The sequence below is a fragment of the Clinocottus analis genome, unplaced genomic scaffold, assembly GCF_023055335.1.
Source record: "Clinocottus analis isolate CAN_PGR_092001 unplaced genomic scaffold, fCliAna1.0.p SCAF_2, whole genome shotgun sequence".
NCBI lineage: Eukaryota > Metazoa > Chordata > Actinopteri > Perciformes > Cottidae > Clinocottus > Clinocottus analis.
This window is the reverse complement of record NW_027175931.1, coordinates 127,501-145,000: the sequence shown is the minus strand read 5'-3', so window position 1 is coordinate 145,000 and position 17,500 is coordinate 127,501. Positions and strand designations below refer to the sequence as shown.

Genomic DNA, 17,500 nt, shown 5'->3' with positions numbered 1-17,500 from the left:
TCACCGAGCTGCGCGACGACGCCTCCGCCGACATCACCATTGGTAGGAGACAGGAAGTGGAGAGCTTGAAACAGGAAGCAGACCGGTCTCTAGACGTGTGTGTGTGTGTGTGTGTGTGTGTGTGTGTGTGTGTGTGTGTGTGTGTGTGTGTGTGTGTGTGTGTGTGTGTGTGTGTGTGTGTGTGTTAGGTTTCTACACCTTCAACCACACGGACTGCTGGTGGGCTCCTCTGCACCCGTGTTTCGACGGTCTGAACGGAGAGCTGGCTCACGCCTTCCTGCCGCCCAGAGGGGAGATCCACTTCGACAACCACGAGTTCTGGGTCCTGGGCCGGTCCCGGTTCAGCTGGAAGCAAGGTACCTGTAGTACTAGTACCTGTCCTGCAGTGTAGTGACCAGCTAGTAGTACAGGTACTACTACTTGTACTAGTACTGACGAGTGGGATCGGTAGTATGTTAGTCGTACTGACTCTACAGTGTTGATCATGTGGTCATGTGATCACGTGGTCATGTGACCTCCAGGTGTGTGGCTGAACGACCTGGTGCAGGTGGCGGCCCATGAGATAGGCCACGCCCTCGGCTTGTGGCACTCCAGAGACCCTCAGGCCCTGATGCACCCCAACGCCACCTACACGGGCCAGAGGACCGTGACCCAGGACGACGTGTGGGGCATCCAGAGGCTCTACGGTAACCACTTCCTGTCACTTTCACAATAAAGCTCTCACAGTACAGTTGTTTATAGAACCAATGATGGCATGTTGTGGAAACTCTGTAAATATATGTGGTACTTCATGCAGTACTTTAAGAAGATACTTCCTGTTGTACTCTAGCACGGTTAAGATACTTCCTGTCGTACTCTAGCACGGTAAAGGTACTTCCTGTTGTACTATAGCACGGTAAAGATACTTCCTGTCGTACTCTAGCACGGTAAAGGTACTTCTTGTTGTACTATAGCACGGTAAAGATACCTCCTGTCGTACTCTAGCACAGTAAAGGTACTTCCTGTTGTACTATAGCACGGTAAAGATACTTCCTGTCGTACTCTAGCACGGTAAAGGTACTTCTTGTTGTACTATAGCACGGTAAAGATACCTCCTGTCGTACTCTAGCACGGTAAAGATACTTCCTGTCGTACTCTAGCACGGTAAAGGTACTTCCTGTTGTACTATAGCACGGTAAAGATACTTCCTGTCGTACTCTAGCACGGTAAAGATACTTCCTGTCGTACTCTAGCACAGTAAAGATACTTCCTGTCGTACTCTAGCACGGTAAAGATACTTCCTGTCGTACTCTAGCACGGTAAAGGTACTTCCTGTTGTACTATAGCACGGTAAAGATACTTCCTGTCGTACTCTAGCACGGTAAAGGTACTTCCTGTTGTACTCTAGCACAGTAAAGATACTTCCGGTTGTACTATAGCATGGTAAAGATACTTCCTGTCGTACTCTAGCACGGTAAAGGTACTTCCTGTTGTACTATAGCACGGTAAAGATACTTCCTGTCGTACTCTAGCACGGTAAAGATACTTCCTGTCGTACTCTAGCACGGTAAAGGTACTTCCTGTTGTACTATAGCACGGTAAAGATACTTCCTGTCGTACTCTAGCACAGTAAAGGTACTTCCTGTTGTACTATAGCATGGTAAAGGTACTTCCTGTTGTACTATAGCACGGTAAAGGTACTTCCTGTCGTACTCTAGCACAGTAAAGATACTTCCTGTCGTACTCTAGCACGGTAAAGATACTTCCTGTTGTACTCTAGCACAGTAAAGGTACTTCCTGTTGTACTATAGCACGGTAAAGGTACTTCCTGTTGTACTCTAGCACAGTAAAGATACTTCCTGTTGTACTATAGCACGGTAAAGGTACTTCCTGTCGTACTCTAGCACAGTAAAGATACTTCCTGTTGTACTCTAGCACGGTAAAGATACTTCCTGTCGTACTCTAGCACAGTAAAGATACTTCCTGTCGTACTCTAGCACGGTAAAGGTACTTCCTGTTGTACTCTAGCACAGTAAAGATACTTCCTGTTGTACTATAGCACGGTAAAGGTACTTCCTGTCGTACTCTAGCACAGTAAAGATACTTCCTGTCGTACTCTAGCACGGTAAAGATACTTCCTGTTGTACTATAGCATGGTAAAGGTACTTCCTGTCGTACTCTAGCACAGTAAAGATACTTCCTGTCGTACTCTAGCACGGTAAAGATACTTCCTGTTGTACTATAGCACGGTAAAGGTACTTCCTGTCGTACTCTAGCACAGTAAAGATACTTCCTGTCGTACTCTAGCACGGTAAAGATACTTCCTGTCGTACTCTAGCACAGTAAAGGTACTTCCTGTTGTACTATAGCACGGTAAAGGTACTTCCTGTCCCTCAGGGTGTCTGGATAAGAAGCGGGTCTGTGGTCCGTGGGCCCGTCTGGGTTTCTGTGAGCGGAGGAAGACCTTCATGAGGAAGAACTGTCCTCAGCGCTGTGACCTCTGCTACGGTGAGACAGACGCCCGGCGGCCTCTCTGACCTCACGTCTCTGGTTTGAAACTCACTTCCTGTCTCCCAGAGCCTGTGGAGGCGGTTACCACGCCAACGCTGCCTCTGGCCAACCTCAAGGTCAAGATGGTTCCTCGGGGGAAGGTGGTGGGGTTCCGCTGTGGAACCAAAAACCTCCGCTCGCCACCCAAAGTCAGGTCAGCTGATCAATACTGCTTTGAATAGATCAGTGCTAAAACTATTGATCATTTATTTCATTATTGTCAACACACTTTCAGATGTTTCAGTTTTTAAGTATGAACAGAACATATTTATAGCTGAGAGGCTGAATCCAAAGGACATTTTCTTTTATATCATACAGAACATGGTGGAGAACATAGTGGGAACATAGTGGAGAACATGGTGGGAACATAGTGGGAACATGGTGGAGAACATGGTGGAGAACATGGTGGAGAACATGGTGGGAACATGGTGGAGAACATGGTGAAGAACATGGTGGAGAACATAGTGGGAACATGGTGGAGAACATAGTGGAGAACATGGTGGAGAACATGGTGGAGAACATGGTGGAGAACATGGTGGAGAACATGGTGGAGAACATAGTGGGAACATAGTGGGAACATAGTGGAGAACATAGTGGAGAACATAGTGGAGAACATAGTGGGAACATGGTGGAGAACATGGTGGAGAACATAGTGGGAACATGGTGGAGAACATAGTGGAGAACATGGTGGGAACATGGTGGAGAACATAGTGGGAACATGGGGCAGTGGGACCATGGATGCAAGGGGAACATGTTGCAAGGGGAACATGGGGCAGTGGGAACATGTTGCAGTGGGAACATGTTGCAAGGTGGAACATGGGGCAGTGGGAACATGTTGCAGTGGGAACATGTTGCAAGGGGAACATGTTGCAGTGGGAACATGTTGCAGTGGGAACATGGGGCAGTGGGAACATGTTGCAGTGGGAACATGTTGCAAGGTGGAACATGGGGCAGTGGGAACATGTTGCAAGGGGAACATGTTGCAGTGGGAACATGGGGCAGTGGGAACATGGGGCAGTGGGAACATGTTGCAAGGGGAACATGTTGCAGTGGGAACATGTTGCAAGGTGGAACATGGGGCAGTAGGAACATGTTGCAAGGTGGAACATGGGGCAGTGGGAACATGTTGCAGTGGGAACATGGGGCAGTGGGAACATGTTGCAGTGGGAACATGGGGCAGTGGGAACATGGGGCAGTGGGAACATGGGGCAGTGGGAACATGGGGCAGTGGGAACATGTTGCAAGGGGAACATGGGGCAGTGGGAACATGGGGCATTGGGAACATGTTGCAAGGGGAACATGGGGCAGTGGGAACATGGGGCAGTGGGAACATGTTGCAAGGGGAACATGGGGCAGTGGGAACATGGGGCAGTGGGAACATGTTGCAAGGGGAACATGTTGCAGTGGGAACATGTTGCAGTGGGAACATGGGGCAGTGGGAACATGTTGCAAGGGGAACATGGGGCAGTGGGAACATGTTGCAAGGGGAACATGGGGCAGTGGGAACATGTTGCAAGGGGAACATGGGGCAGTGGGAACATGGGGCAGTGGGAACATGGTGTAGACAAGTATTAACTAACAGAGCAACTGGCAGAGATTCTAAAAGCAGAAGCATGTTCTGTTTCCTGCAGCTGGTATAAAGATGGCGAGCAGATCCTGACCTCCGTCCCCGGCTACATCGTCATGAAGGACCGAGACCTCCGCATCGTCGCCAACGAGTTCAACGAGGGCGTCTACACCTGTCGCATCCATCGGCGGGGAGACATCGTGTCCGCCAACTCCTGGGCCATCCGGCTGAAACCAGAGCCGCTGTCCAACAACTGAGGATGAGGAGCGAGGACGAACCCTAGTCCTGCAGGACCTCTTGTACGTATAGAGGTCTCACATGACGTCATGTACTCATAGTCCTGCAGGACCTCTTGTACGTATAGAGGTCTCACATGACGTCATGTACTCATAGTCCTGCAGGACCTCTTGTACGTATAGAGGTCTCACATGACGTCATGTACTCATAGTCCTGCAGGACCTCTTGTACGTATAGAGGTCTCACATGACGTCATGTACTCAGTCCTGCAGGACCTCTTGTACGTATAGAGGTCTCACATGACGTCATGTACTCATAGTCCTGCAGGACCTCTTGTACGTATAGAGGTCTCACATGACGTCATGTACTCATAGTCCTGCAGGACCTCTTGTACGTATAGAGGTCTCACATGACGTCATGTACTCAGTCCTGCAGGACCTCTTGTACGTATAGAGGTCTCACATGACGTCATGTACTCATAGTCCTGCAGGACCTCTTGTACGTATAGAGGTCTCACATGACGTCATGTACTCATAGTCCTGCAGGACCTCTTGTACGTATAGAGGTCTCACATGACGTCATGTACTCATAGTCCTGCAGGACCTCTTGTACGTATAGAGGTCTCACATGACGTCATGTACTCAGTCCTGCAGGACCTCTTGTACGTATAGAGGTCTCACATGACGTCATGTACTCATAGTCCTGCAGGACCTCTTGTACGTATAGAGGTCTCACATGACGTCATGTACTCATAGTCCTGCAGGACCTCTTGTACGTATAGAGGTCTCACATGACGTCATGTACTCATAGTCCTGCAGGACCTCTTGTACGTATAGAGGTCTCACATGACGTCATGTACTCATAGTCCTGCAGGACCTCTTGTACGTATAGAGGTCTCACATGACGTCATGTACTCATAGTCCTGCAGGACCTCTTGTACGTATAGAGGTCTCACATGACGTCATGTACTCATAGTCCTGCAGGACCTCTTGTACGTATAGAGGTCTCACATGACGTCATGTACTCAGTCCTGCAGGACCTCTTGTACGTATAGAGGTCTCACATGACGTCATGTACTCATAGTCCTGCAGGACCTCTTGTACGTATAGAGGTCTCACATGACGTCATGTACTCATAGTCCTGCAGGACCTCTTGTACGTATAGAGGTCTCACATGACGTCATGTACTCATAGTCCTGCAGGACCTCTTGTACGTATAGAGGTCTCACATGACGTCATGTACTCATAGTCCTGCAGGACCTCTTGTACGTATAGAGGTCTCACATGACGTCATGTACTCATTACCTTCCTTTTAGGTTTGTCACCTTACGACAAATGTAACCTATGACCGTTATGATTTAATATTTAATGCTGAGTTGCACATTAATACCACATAATGTGGTAATGATGCAAGCTGACTTTAGTTCCCCCCCCACACTGCTGCAGTCGGACTTCCTGCTGCTGCAGTCGGACTTCCTGCTGCTGCAGTCGGACTTCCTGCTGCTGCAGTCGGACTTCCTGCTGCTGCAGTCGGACTTCCTGCTGCTGCAGTCGGACTTCCTGTACGTAGAGACGTCGTCGGATCGTCACAGTTCATGAAACATCAGTTAACGTATTAAACGTGTTAGATGATGTAACTTTTAAGTACCATTAAAGACTGTTACCATGGTGATTAAACACTAAGCTTAGTAATAAATGATTTTGAAATCTTGGAAGTGTTTATTCATGTTCAGCATTTGTTCATTACTACGGTGGCGCTGAGGGTCCAAACACACATGAAGCATGGTCAGTGCGGTAGAAAGTAAAGCAGGAAGCTTGAATGATGTAACTGGACAGGAAGTAGTTCACAGGTGAGTTAATGAGAGGAAGTGATGAACTGTGTCTTCAGTATGCACTCGTTTAAAACAGTTCAGTGTATTTTACATAGTCTAAAACCACAAATACAAACTCCCCTCAGAGCTCTCAAATATGTACAGACGAGAAGTTAACATGAACGTTGACACAAACTTCCTTCAGTGTGACTTTTAGAATGTTTTCCACTTTTGAATTGCCTTGGCAGCTTAATTTATTGAGTCCAGCAGGTTTATGAGTCACAGCTTAACCCAGAGTCCCTGAACAAAAAGACTCCCAAACTGGGTACCAGTACTTATATACATGTTAACAATAATGTTCAAAGAGGAAACAAAGATGGCGTCCATCTTCAAAGGGAAACTTTATTTCGTGACACGATCACTCAGGTGAAGCTGCACACAGTGCACAACACCTGAGACACTACACCTTTGATTCAAAAGACCTTCATCACTGCTGGAGGGGAGGAAGAAGGAGAGGAGTTAGGATGAAGAGGAGGATGAGGAAGGACAGATCTCAGATCAGAATGGCAGCTGGAATGTGAAAGAGAGCCCAGACAGACTGGAACGAGTCCACCATGAGGTCTGGAGGAGAGCCAGAGTCCTGCAGCCGGACTCTGCCCCCCCCTCGCTGATAAGGGAGCAGACGGGGCGGGGCTACAGCACAGGTAAACACAGAAAGGCACACGTGTGGCTGGAACCACAGAGAAGGTCAGCGACACCTCAGATCAACAGACAGGGGGGCGGGGCCATGGGGGCGGGGCTTGTTTGGTGCTCGCTGCAGACGGCTGTCATAGTTCAGGAATGTTCTGGTTGGTTCTCGTCGGGGCGGGAAGACGGCGCTCCGGCCGGCCTGGCCCCGCCCCCTTCAGTGACGTCACTACATGCCCATCCTGATGCTCTGGATGATCTGGAAGATGGCTGCAGAGAAACACATGAGAACGTGTGAGATCATGTGACCGGCAATCATTGATCAAAGGGCGCCACATGTCATGTGACAGATCAATAAGGGCACCCTTTGGTCACATGATCAGCTGTTCATGGCAGAGTGAGCCCTCTGTTCACTAGCATCTGAAGCTCCGCCCACACACCTGAGACACCGGCTGTGTGGGCGGAGCTTCAGGTCAGAGTGGCTTCAAAGAGCAGAGTGACATTTCCTATGACGATAAGCCCCGCCCCCACCCTGACGTCAGCAGGGGGTGGGGCTTCACTCACAACAATATCAATCTGAAGTGTTTTATACAAAATAAACAAACGATTATAAATTGAAAAAAGAATATATATTATAAACAAACATCAATAAACAATGTAACATTCATATTTGGAAGAGGAGGAAGAGTTACCTGATCCACAGACGACGAAGATGAAGAGCGCGAGCAGCCAAGGACCCACACCTTTATCCTCAGTGATGCTCCTCTACACACACGCGCGCACACACGCACATACACACACACACACACACACACACACACACACACACACACACACACACACACACACACACACACACACACACAGAGTTATGTACTGGTTTAACCCCTCTGCTGGTTCCTAGTAGTACTGGTTCCCAGTCTGTAATGGTTAACAGTAGGTACTGGTTTAACCCCGCTACTGGTTCCTAGTAGTACTGGTTTCCAGTAGTACTGGTTCCCAGTCTGTAATGGTTAGCAGTAGGTACTGGTTTAACCCCGCTACTGGTTTCCTAGTAGTACTGGTTCCCAGTCTGTAATGGTTAACAGTAGGTACTGGTTTAACCTCTCTACTGGATTCTAGAAGTACTGGTTTCCAGTAGCTACTGGTTCTGGAACAGCTGCTACTCACGTTTGACTTGGCCACGTTGCCCCGCAGCGTGATGTTCTTGCTGTGCTTCTCGTTGGCCATTCGGATCCTCTGCTTGGCGACCATCTTGTCTTCTTTGTCTTTTGCTTGTTTATTTATTGTTTCTTTCGCGGTTCTTCTTCTCTCTTCCTGCTCGTCTCGGTCGCGGTGCTGACGGACTGGTATCTCCTCTCTCTTGTCGACGTACTCAAAAATATGAAGCCCAACACGTCACTTCCTGCGTGAAGTTACTGTGCGTCACAATACAAGTTCCAGCGCGCCCTATCAAAGTAAAGTACCATATCTTTCGCGATTATTTCCTCATTTAATGTATTGATCTATTGATTATTAGTCTTAATCATTCCATGTGTACTCTGAGATGTAGTAGAAGTACATTGTGTACTAGTAGAAGTCGAAACAGGAAATTCTCCAGTAAAGTAATTCATAATGTACTATGAAAGTAGCAGTACTTGAGTAAATGTACTTTCCACGAATGATTATTAGACAAACTACATGAATGTCAGCAGCCACCTTTGTCCTCAGCGATGCTCCTCCACACACACACACACACACACACACACACACACACACACACACACACACACACACACACACACACACACACACACACGTACGCACACACAAACACACACACACACACACACACACACACACACACACACACACACACACACACACACACACACACACACACACACACACGGTGTTTTTACTTTGTAACCGGAAGTAGCTTCCCCCTCGGTGGCTCTGCGGTGACTTGACGCAGCTTTAAACGAGATTATTGTATAAAATCAACCTTTTCGTTATTGATTGAACACATTGCGTCTCTTTTTGCGGGAAGAACACGCCGTTGGAGTCAGAATATTAATTTAAATTAATCTGAGATGATTCTAAAATGACGTGTAGAAGAAGAGAGCGGAATGTATGCTGATGTGGCACTGGAAGACCCGCCCATTTCTGCTCTGACGTGTTTCCGGCGGTCGGCTTTCCTTCTTCCGGCACACGTAAACATGGCGCTCCCCATCCCGCTGCTAGCAGGTGGGTCCTTTTAGTTGTCATGAAACTGTTTACTGTGTTTAAGATGTTGACACCGACATGTTACCGAACTACCGGATACCGGAACCGACCGGAGAGCATGCGCGTGGATGTCCAAGACCTTATTATCGTTTCTGTTAGAAAGCATGGCGCCAAACTCAGTGTGAAACATGGCGTTTTCTGTTGACTTGATTTTGGCAGATACACATGGCGTCCTAAAGAAAAGCACAGACGTCTTTGGGATCAGGAGAGTATTCTGGTAGTTTCGGCTTTATTAAAATAAACAACAAACAATCCAGTCTGTTAGAAATCTTGTAAAGCGCGCTCACAGCGGACGGGAAAGGCCCTGGAGCTGCAGGTAAAAGCTTCTTAACGCAGTGACGTCATGTGCGTTTAGAGACGAGATGTTCGCCGAACGTAAGAGTCCCTCTTGTTGCTACAGGAAGTGTCTTCGACTTTATATTATGTAACCCACTGCTCAGCTGGGGAACACGCATATGTGTAATTTATAAATCTCCCTCTGCAGTCTGGCCTAATGATCTCCACTAGAGCGCTCCCGTTGTTTTACCACTTAAAGCTACTGTTGTGCTTGTTTAGTTTAAAATGAGAGAACGTCATAGGAGTCTGTTTCACTAGACACGAAAAGAAGCAAAGACACATGAAGACATGGGAGGAAGAGGACGTGTGTAGAAGCGGTCCTCTGGTGGACATGACTCCTGTGACCTGTGTGGTGTGTTTCATTGTGACCTGTGTTGTGTGTTTCAGTGTGACCTGTGTTGTGTGTTTCAGTGTGACTTGTGTTGTGTGTTTCATTGTGACTTGTGTTGTGTGTTTCAGTGTGACCTGTGTTGTGTGTTTCAGTGTGACCTGTGTTGTGTGTTTCAGTGTGACCTGTGTTGTGTGTTTCAGTGTGACCTGTGTTGTGTGTTTCAGTGCGAACTGTGTTGTGTGTTTCAGTGTGACCTGTGTTGTGTGTTTCAGTGTGACCTGTGTTGTGTGTTTCAGTGTGACCTGTGTTGTGTGTTTCAGTGCGACCTGTGTTGTGTGTTTCAGTGCGCGGGTCAGACGGGACGTCTCTGCTCTCTGGTCCTCCCTCATGTGAGCAGCACTCGTCCTTCCAGAGGTAACTAATCATTAGCATTAGCGTTAGCATGTGTGGAGCTAACGGATCATTAGCATTAGCATGGTAGACGGTGTGACAGGTGTATCTTTGTGTCTCAGGGACTCTCGGTCCAGCAGGTGTGTGTCCTTCAGCAGGGACGGGACGCTGTTCGGTTGGTGCAACGGACTTAAGTAATTATTCTCCCATGTGATATTTATAATAACATTATGTTTTAATAACGATAACAATATAAATAACCTATCTGCCTCTCAGCGTCTCTGTCGTGAAGTCTTCAGATGGAGCTGTTGTCTCCACCTTGGATCTCCCGAAGACGTCTCTGCTGGAAATGTCACCTCTCAACAAGGTTCTAGCTACCTGGCAACCGTACAGCAGTAAGTTAGACTGTTAGGAACAGTCACTGTTCGACTGTTGGGTATCTTTATGGGTGCACAGATAACTGTGTGTGTGTGTGTGTGTGTGTGTGTGTGTGTGTGTGTGTGTGTGTGTGTGTGTGTGTGTGTTCCAGAGCCTAAAGACAGCGCTCAGGGTGAAGCTAACCTCCAGCTTTGGGACTTGCAGAGCGGTGAGCTGATCAAAGCTCTGTACCAGAAGAAGCTGGAATCATGGTAAGTGTACACACACACACTCACAGGAACACATGAACTGTGTGTGTGTGTGTGTGTGTGTGTGTGTGTGTGTGTCCATGTGTGTGTCATACTGTGCTGTGATTGGCTGCAGGTGTCCCAGCTGGTCTGAAGACGAGAAGCTCTCAGTGAGGAGCGTCAACAACGAGCTGCACTTCTACGAGAACAACGACTTCAGTAAGAGAACCCACGAAGACCTTTCCTGTGCTGGGACACGTCCCAGTGGATCGGGGTCCCAGTGGGTCCAAGTCCCAATGGGTCCAAGTCCCAATGGGTCCAAGTCCCAATGGGTCCGAGTCCCGGTCCCGGTGGGTCTGGCTCGGGTCCCGGTGGGTCTGAGTCCAGGTCCCAGTGGCTCCGGGTCCCAGTGGCTCCAGGTCCGGGTCCCAGTGGGTCCAGGTCCTAGTGGGTCCAGGTCATGCTGTTTGTCTTTTCAGATGTGATCGCCAACAAGCTCCACATGCAGAAAGTGTCTGACTTTGCGTTGTCTCCTGGGGGTCAGCCCAGCAAGGTGAGCACCCAGCACGCGGGGGGGGTTACACCTGGTCCCGGTCACATCCTGGTCCCGTCTGTCCCCTCCAGGTAGCGGTCTACGTCCCCGGCAGTAAAGGAGCCCCCTCGTTCGTCCGTCTTTACCAGTACCCGGTGCTGGGAGGACCCACCGCTGCACTGGCCAACAAGAGCTTCTTCAAGGCCGACCGGGTCAGCATGCTGTGGAACCAGAAAGGTGGGAGAAGGAACTACTTCCATGACGTGTATTGAGTCATGGTTTCAAACTTCATAACTACTAATAACCCACAAACAACCCTCTTTAACAGGGTGCAACATCACGACACAACAGTTTGACACGAATCATTGTACATTTATAAAAGTAGACCGCCGAACTGCATGCTGGGCAGAGGTCGCACACTTTCACAGAGACAAAGAGAAAGACCGGAAGGGTCTGTATCTTCCTGCGACGGAGTTCCCCTGGGTCCTAAGTCCCTCCATGTTTAACTTCCTGTCTGCAGGTTCTGCAGTTCTGGTGACATCGAGCACCGAAGTGGATAAGAGTGGAGCGTCGTACTACGGAGAGCAAAACCTCCACTTCCTGTCTGCCAGCGGAGAGACGGCCCTGGTACAACTACGTGAGTACTCTATACTTCTCTGTACTGCCGCTGTGTACTTTATACTGCTCTGTACTACGGCTGAGTACCTCATACTGCTCTATACTACTGCTGAGTACTTTATGCTGCTCTGTACTACTGCTGAGTACTTATTATGGGTTTTATCCAATTGTATAAATACCGTATGGAAGTCTTTGAGTACTACAATAATTGAAAGAGCCTCCATCTGATGAGGTCTAGAGACAGTGTCCTCTGGTCTGAAGAGGTCTAGAGACAGTGTCCTCTGGTCTGAAGAGGTCTAGAGACAGTGTCCTCTGGTCTGAAGAGGTCTAGAGACAGTGTCCTCTGGTCTGAAGAGGTCTTGAGGAGGTGTCCTCTGATCTGAGGTCTGGATCAGTGTCCTCTGGTCTGATGAGGTCTAGAGACAGTGTCCTCTGGTCTGATGAGGGTCTGTTCTGGATCAGTGTCCTGGGAGGCCTTGACTTTGTGTCTCTCTGTTGGAGCCAGAGAAGAACGGTCCTATCTACGATGTGGTCTGGAGTCCCGGGTCCTCTGAGTTCTGCGTGGTCTACGGCTTCATGCCGGCCAAAGCCACCGTCTACAGCCTGAAGTGTGAGCCGCTGTTTGACTTCGGAACCGGACCCCGGAACGCCGCCTACTACAGGTGAGGACCCTACAGACCAGCACCGGGTCCATCTGAGGACTCCTTCATGGAGTCTCCAGCAGGTCCTTGAGCTTCTTCTGGGTTCATGTTTGACCTGGTCCTCGTGGTCTCAGTCCGCAGGGTCACATCCTGGTCCTCGCCGGCTTTGGGAACCTGCAGGGCCAGATGGAGGTGTGGGACGCCAAGAAGTACAAACAGGTGAGCAGCAGGACCCGGAACCTCCACATGAAGATTTTATTTTGAAGGGAGAAACTAAACTGTTAAACCTAAAGTAGCATAATGCTAAAGCTACGGTCTTTAAAGACTTTTTTCAAAATTTTCTTGTAAAAAATGTGTGTTTCAAAGTAAATCCCTTTTATAACATTTTGATCATAACTATGAACATCCAGCAATGTTCAAAATGTGTGCTTGAGACTCTTACCAAGATCCCACAAACTAATAACTTGTTGGAAAGAACATAACCTAAAGAATCAGCTTCTACAATAAAAACCACAAAAAACGAATTGTTGAGGTCATTCAAAGGTTTTTCACAAAAATAACTCTAAATCGGTTCAGAAATGGAAAAGTTTTATGAGAACTACATTTCCCAGAGGCCTGCCTGGGTGCGTTCTCTTCAGTAGATGTGCATGTGCCGTCTGAAGTGGTTCAAAGGTCATCCGTCTTGCAGGGAAATAGCGGCAGACTGAAATGTAAACAGAAAAGATGGCGGCTCCATGACGGGGCCCTGTGGAGCTCCTGCTGGTCCTGAGATAAGGGATCGGACCCCTTTAACTGGCCCCGTCTGTACTCAGGTGTCCAAACCTCAGGCGCCGGACGCCACCCACTTCTCCTGGTGTCCTGACGGCGAGCACGTGGTGACGGCCACCTGCTCGCCGCGACTGCGGGTCAGCAACGGTTTCAAGGTGTGGCACTACACCGGCTCGGTTCTGCACCGGCAGGACACGCCCGCCGGCGCCGAGCTGTGGGAGGTCCGCTGGCAGCCCTTCCCTGAGGGCAGCTTCCCAGCGCGGACGATCAGGTACCAGGCGGCGCCCAGCGAGTTGGGCTCCACGCAGGCCACGCCCAGGCAGGCCTACCGCCCACCTGCACTTAGGCACCTGCCGGTCACGCCTAGCTCCAAACTGGTGAGGAGCCAGGCCTGAACTGGTTTAAGTAGCATCCAAACAGGAAGATGCGATGATGAGGAAGGTGGTCTTCATCCTTTAACCCTTGTGTCCTCAGCACGAGGACGAGCTTCCTCAGAACCTGCGTCCAGGAGAGAAGAGTCTCTCTAAAGCGGCTCTGAAGAACCAAAAGAAACGGGAGAACAAGAAGGCTGCTAAGCAGGTGAGCTGTCAGCCAATCGCAGGCCTCTAAAGGACCAGGTGAGCTGTCAGCCAATCACAGGCCTCTAAAGGACCTGGCTCCTGGAATCCAGAAAGAGCAGCATCATCAGGGGGCAGAGCCAAAAAACTGCGGTCCAAACACTGGGTCACGCAGTCTGGAGAGCTGCTGCTGCGCCGCCCCGCTCTCGTGAGACTATCGTTGACCACGTGTGCATGACATCAGACCAAGGAGATCAAATCTACCCAGCGTGCATTGCTGATTCTGATCAGGACTGGCTCATCTCCAACGAACCCTACGTCAGCTGATAAACAAACGTGTATTAATGTTCAGTATTAATCATTATTATAATTACTGTGCAGGAGGCAAAGCCTGAACCTGAACCTCCATCTGACTCCGCCCCCATAAGTAACAGCCAATCAGAGCCGAGCAGCGGAGACCCAGAGACGGACAAGAAGATGAAGAACGTGAAGAAGGTGAACCAAGTCTGTAGGGTGTGATTGGTCGGCGTGTTCTGTGCTGTGATTGGTCAGCGTGTCAGTGATGCGTTTGTGTCTTCCAGAAACTTAAAGCCATCGAGGAGTTGAAGGATCTTCAGGCGTCTGGAAAAGTTCTGCAGAAGAACCAGGTGATGTTTCGCTCATTTAAATACACATAGATACACACATAAATACACGTGAATACACACAAATACATACATACATAAATACACATTGATCATGTATCAGCTGACAGGTGTGTTTGATTCGTTCAGCTGGAGAAGCTGCAGAAAGAGGACCAGCTGCTGAAGGAGCTGGAGGAGCTGCAGATCGGCCAATAGGGGGCGCTATAGGCCACGCCCCTCTATTTTCACACACTGCTACAGACCACACCCCTCGGTTCTCACACACTGCTACAGGCCACACCCCTTAGTTCTCACACACTGCTATAGGCCACGCCCCTCTGTTCTTACTCACTGCTACAGGCCAGGGTTAAGGTCTCTTCCTCTGACGGTACAAAGGAATTCTGGGAAATGTAATTCAGTGTGTGTGAACCCTGTTTCTAGGCAACATCTCTACAGATGCTGAAGCCTTTGACTGTTCCTTTCAAAATAAAAGCCTGACTGATACGAATACACACTTTTTTGTCTGAGGAGATGTTCGTGTGCGTGTGTGTGTGTGTGTGTTTCATGTGGTGCCTTTGATCTCCTCTCTTAATAAGCTTTATTATTATTATTATTATTATTTATTATCTGCCATTAAACTGCAGACTGGTCTGAGGTTTCACCGGATGTTCTACGACACGTGCTGTTTGCTGTCAACTCTGAGAGCCAATCAGCTCTCTAATGTGGCGACAGTTCATTGGTGGATTCCACTGCCATTCAAAGCTCTCTGCGCTCCTATTGGTCGGTTTCACTGGGCGCGCTTGATTTACATGACCGCGTCACAGTGGGGCGGGGTTGCTCTCGTGACGCGGAAATGTAGCCTTTCTCCGTGAGCACGCGGAAGGTCCGCTCGTTTCTCTGACCCGTCACGTGTTCACAGTTTGAATCGATCACGGGCACGTGCGACTACAGCCGGGATGCGAGCTGCGCGCGAGAGGAAGCGCGTGCGACTGGTTCACTCACGTTGAGGTGAGTTACTACAAGAGCTGTTCATCACGAGCTTCTTCCCGACGTCACTGTGACGCGTTGGACCACTTATTGATAACGGGTATTGTTTCTATCCCCTTATTGATAAAGGGTATTGTTTGCATCCATTTATTGATCATGGGACTATGGGTGCGTCCCAATTAGCTGATCATGGGTATTGATCTGTCCTCCAGCTTGTGGTGATGGATGCGCGCCCCTCTTCCCCCGTGGTGGGGGTCAGCCTGTGTGACTCCGCCCCCCTGCTGTGGCGGGTGGAGGACCTGCGGGTGTTGAGGTCTCGGGGTCTGGTGGGAGCGCTGCTGGGTTCGCTGCCCCGGACCCCCCGACAGAACGTCCGCCTGGGTCGACCGCTGCTGCTGCTGCCGGAGGAGGAGAGGCTGCTGACAGAGCGCCATGCTGCTGCTGCACCTGCTGCCCAGGTGAGCTACCTTCTGCTGACAGGTTAGCTAATGTGCTGCTGACAGGTTAGCTAATGTGCTGCTGCACCTGGTGAGTTACCTGATGCTGACAGGCTCGCTAATGTGCTGCTAACAGGTTAGCTAATATGCTGCTAACCAGGTGATTTGTTGAAGAAGCTCCACGTGGTCCACAGGTGTGTTTATTTGTTGATGTCAGCAGGACAGAGAAGGGGTGGAGCTGGGTCTGCAGGTGCAGCAGCACCAGGAGGACCAGAGGAGGAGCTACGAGGAACAGAGGGTCCTCGCTCTGCAGGACAGGAAGTCAGCGCTGCTGAGGGCCATGACATCATCACACACAGGTGAGACGCCGTGACGTCATCACACACAGTTCTGGTTCTGGTTCTCTAATAGTTCTGGTTCTCGTCCCTCAGGGTCTGGATCTGGAGACGAGGCCCTGCGCGGCCGGCTGGAGGCCCTGGACCAGAGCTTTACCTTCCCCAGCTCGGCGCTGGCAGTCCAGTTGAGCACGGCGAGGGCGGGACTGTCCTACTGTCCAGAGGCCCGGGACTTCCTGCGGGCCGACCGCCCAATCAGAGGGCGGGATGAGCCGAGCGGTGACCCCGCCCGGTACCAGGTGTTCAGGGACCTCAGGGGGCGGGGCTTCTACCTGACCTCAGCTGGGAAATTTGGAGGAGACTTCCTGGTTTATCCAGGTGAGTGTGGAGTCTCAGTCTCAGCCAATAGAATCTCAGCAGCTGTTCAGTCTGTTAATCAGATCTCTGAGCACCGGCTTCCTGTCTGGTCCTCTTGCGGGGTTCATACGCTCATGGCTGTTGTTAAAGGTTGTTTCCAGGCCTGGAAAAAGTCCTTGAAAAACATAAAATCCCCAAAGTTGTGTGACAGTGTTATGTTCATGACATTCATTCACGCTGAGTTATAAATCATGCAACTGCTTTTAAAAGAAAGAGGCTCAAAGTATCAGCAGCATACATACAGGCATCTATATGAATGTTTATTCTTTTAATCAAACTATTGTCTCTCATTCATTTGAGTCATTGAAGGTTTACTGTATGCTTTGAATCCTCATTGTTAGTTTAAATACTACATTTTATCACTTTTTACTGTTCACACACACATTTCACACAATGTTTGCTCATGAGCATGTGGTTAAAGACCTGGACACCCATTGGTCAGACCGCGTGTGAACGCCGTCCCTGCTCTCGCCGTGGGGAACCTCTTCATCGTCTCTGGTCCTCCTCAGGTGACCCTCTTCGGTTCCACGCCCACTTCATCGCCGTGTGTCTGTCTCTGGCCGCGCCCGTCTGCCTGCTGGACGTCCTGGCCGCCGCCCGGCTGGGGTCCAACGTGAAGAAGACCGTCCTGTTCTGCTCGCCGGCGCCGGACGGACGAGTCCTGTACACCTCGGTCCAGTGGAGCGGGATGGTCTAGAGACCTGGGGGGGCGGAGCTTAAGACCTCCTGAAATAAAGACCTGCACCTGCTGAACACTGAGTCTGATTTATTTTGTCCTAAATGTGTGAAAGCAGGAAGGAACACAGGACTCGAGACCGGCTGAGGCTC

The 17,500-nt window shown here is 49.7% G+C and overlaps 4 protein-coding genes across 7 annotated transcripts in view; 3 read left to right on the top strand and 1 right to left on the bottom strand.

Moving 5' to 3' along the window:
• The window catches only part of mmp23bb (matrix metallopeptidase 23bb), a 7,498-nt gene extending 3,125 nt beyond the window's left edge, over positions 1 to 4,373 (top strand). Inside the window, exons 3-8 of the mRNA XM_068584513.1 lie at positions 1 to 42; positions 189 to 356; positions 522 to 686; positions 2,377 to 2,487; positions 2,557 to 2,683; positions 4,161 to 4,373. The exon at positions 1 to 42 is cut by the window's left edge and continues 95 nt beyond it. Coding sequence (XP_068440614.1) covers positions 1 to 42; positions 189 to 356; positions 522 to 686; positions 2,377 to 2,487; positions 2,557 to 2,683; positions 4,161 to 4,353 — 806 coding nt within the window. The 3' untranslated portion in view covers positions 4,354 to 4,373. The remainder of the gene's footprint in view (positions 43 to 188; positions 357 to 521; positions 687 to 2,376; positions 2,488 to 2,556; positions 2,684 to 4,160) is intronic.
• Positions 4,374 to 6,520: 2,147 nt separating this feature from the next.
• serp1 (stress-associated endoplasmic reticulum protein 1) lies at positions 6,521 to 8,259 on the bottom strand. Its single transcript, XM_068584519.1, has 3 exons — positions 8,001 to 8,259; positions 7,523 to 7,595; positions 6,521 to 7,100 (listed from the first exon to the last, which is right to left on the bottom strand). The coding sequence occupies exons 1-3, from the start codon at positions 8,082 to 8,084 to the stop codon at positions 7,060 to 7,062; spliced, it is 198 nt and encodes a 65-aa protein (XP_068440620.1). The 5' UTR covers positions 8,085 to 8,259; the 3' UTR covers positions 6,521 to 7,059.
• Positions 8,002 to 15,008, top strand: eif2a (eukaryotic translation initiation factor 2A). 2 transcript variants are annotated; one of them, XM_068584507.1, is made up of 17 exons: positions 8,002 to 8,287; positions 8,925 to 9,056; positions 10,107 to 10,176; positions 10,275 to 10,346; positions 10,429 to 10,547; positions 10,682 to 10,781; positions 10,894 to 10,976; positions 11,237 to 11,310; positions 11,382 to 11,526; positions 11,810 to 11,926; positions 12,413 to 12,569; positions 12,683 to 12,767; positions 13,361 to 13,693; positions 13,791 to 13,895; positions 14,255 to 14,368; positions 14,455 to 14,520; positions 14,647 to 15,008. In XM_068584507.1, exons 2-17 carry the CDS (start codon positions 8,939 to 8,941, stop codon positions 14,710 to 14,712), a joined length of 1,824 nt encoding a protein of 607 aa, XP_068440608.1. In that variant the 5' UTR covers positions 8,002 to 8,287; positions 8,925 to 8,938; the 3' UTR covers positions 14,713 to 15,008. The 2 variants fall into 2 exon arrangements, with proteins under 2 accessions (XP_068440608.1, XP_068440609.1); XM_068584508.1 differs by lacking the exon at positions 8,925 to 9,056.
• Positions 15,009 to 15,346: 338 nt separating this feature from the next.
• On the top strand, positions 15,347 to 17,425 carry tsen34 (TSEN34 tRNA splicing endonuclease subunit). Of its 3 annotated transcripts, none has more exons than XM_068584516.1 (5): positions 15,347 to 15,504; positions 15,696 to 15,941; positions 16,141 to 16,279; positions 16,352 to 16,633; positions 17,182 to 17,425. In XM_068584516.1, exons 2-5 carry the CDS (start codon positions 15,705 to 15,707, stop codon positions 17,367 to 17,369), a joined length of 846 nt encoding a protein of 281 aa, XP_068440617.1. In that variant the 5' UTR covers positions 15,347 to 15,504; positions 15,696 to 15,704; the 3' UTR covers positions 17,370 to 17,425. The 3 variants fall into 3 exon arrangements, with proteins under 3 accessions (XP_068440617.1, XP_068440615.1, XP_068440616.1); XM_068584514.1 differs by having other exon boundaries at positions 16,138 to 16,279; XM_068584515.1 differs by having other exon boundaries at positions 15,494 to 15,583; positions 16,138 to 16,279.
• The last annotated feature ends 75 nt before the right edge of the window (positions 17,426 to 17,500 follow it).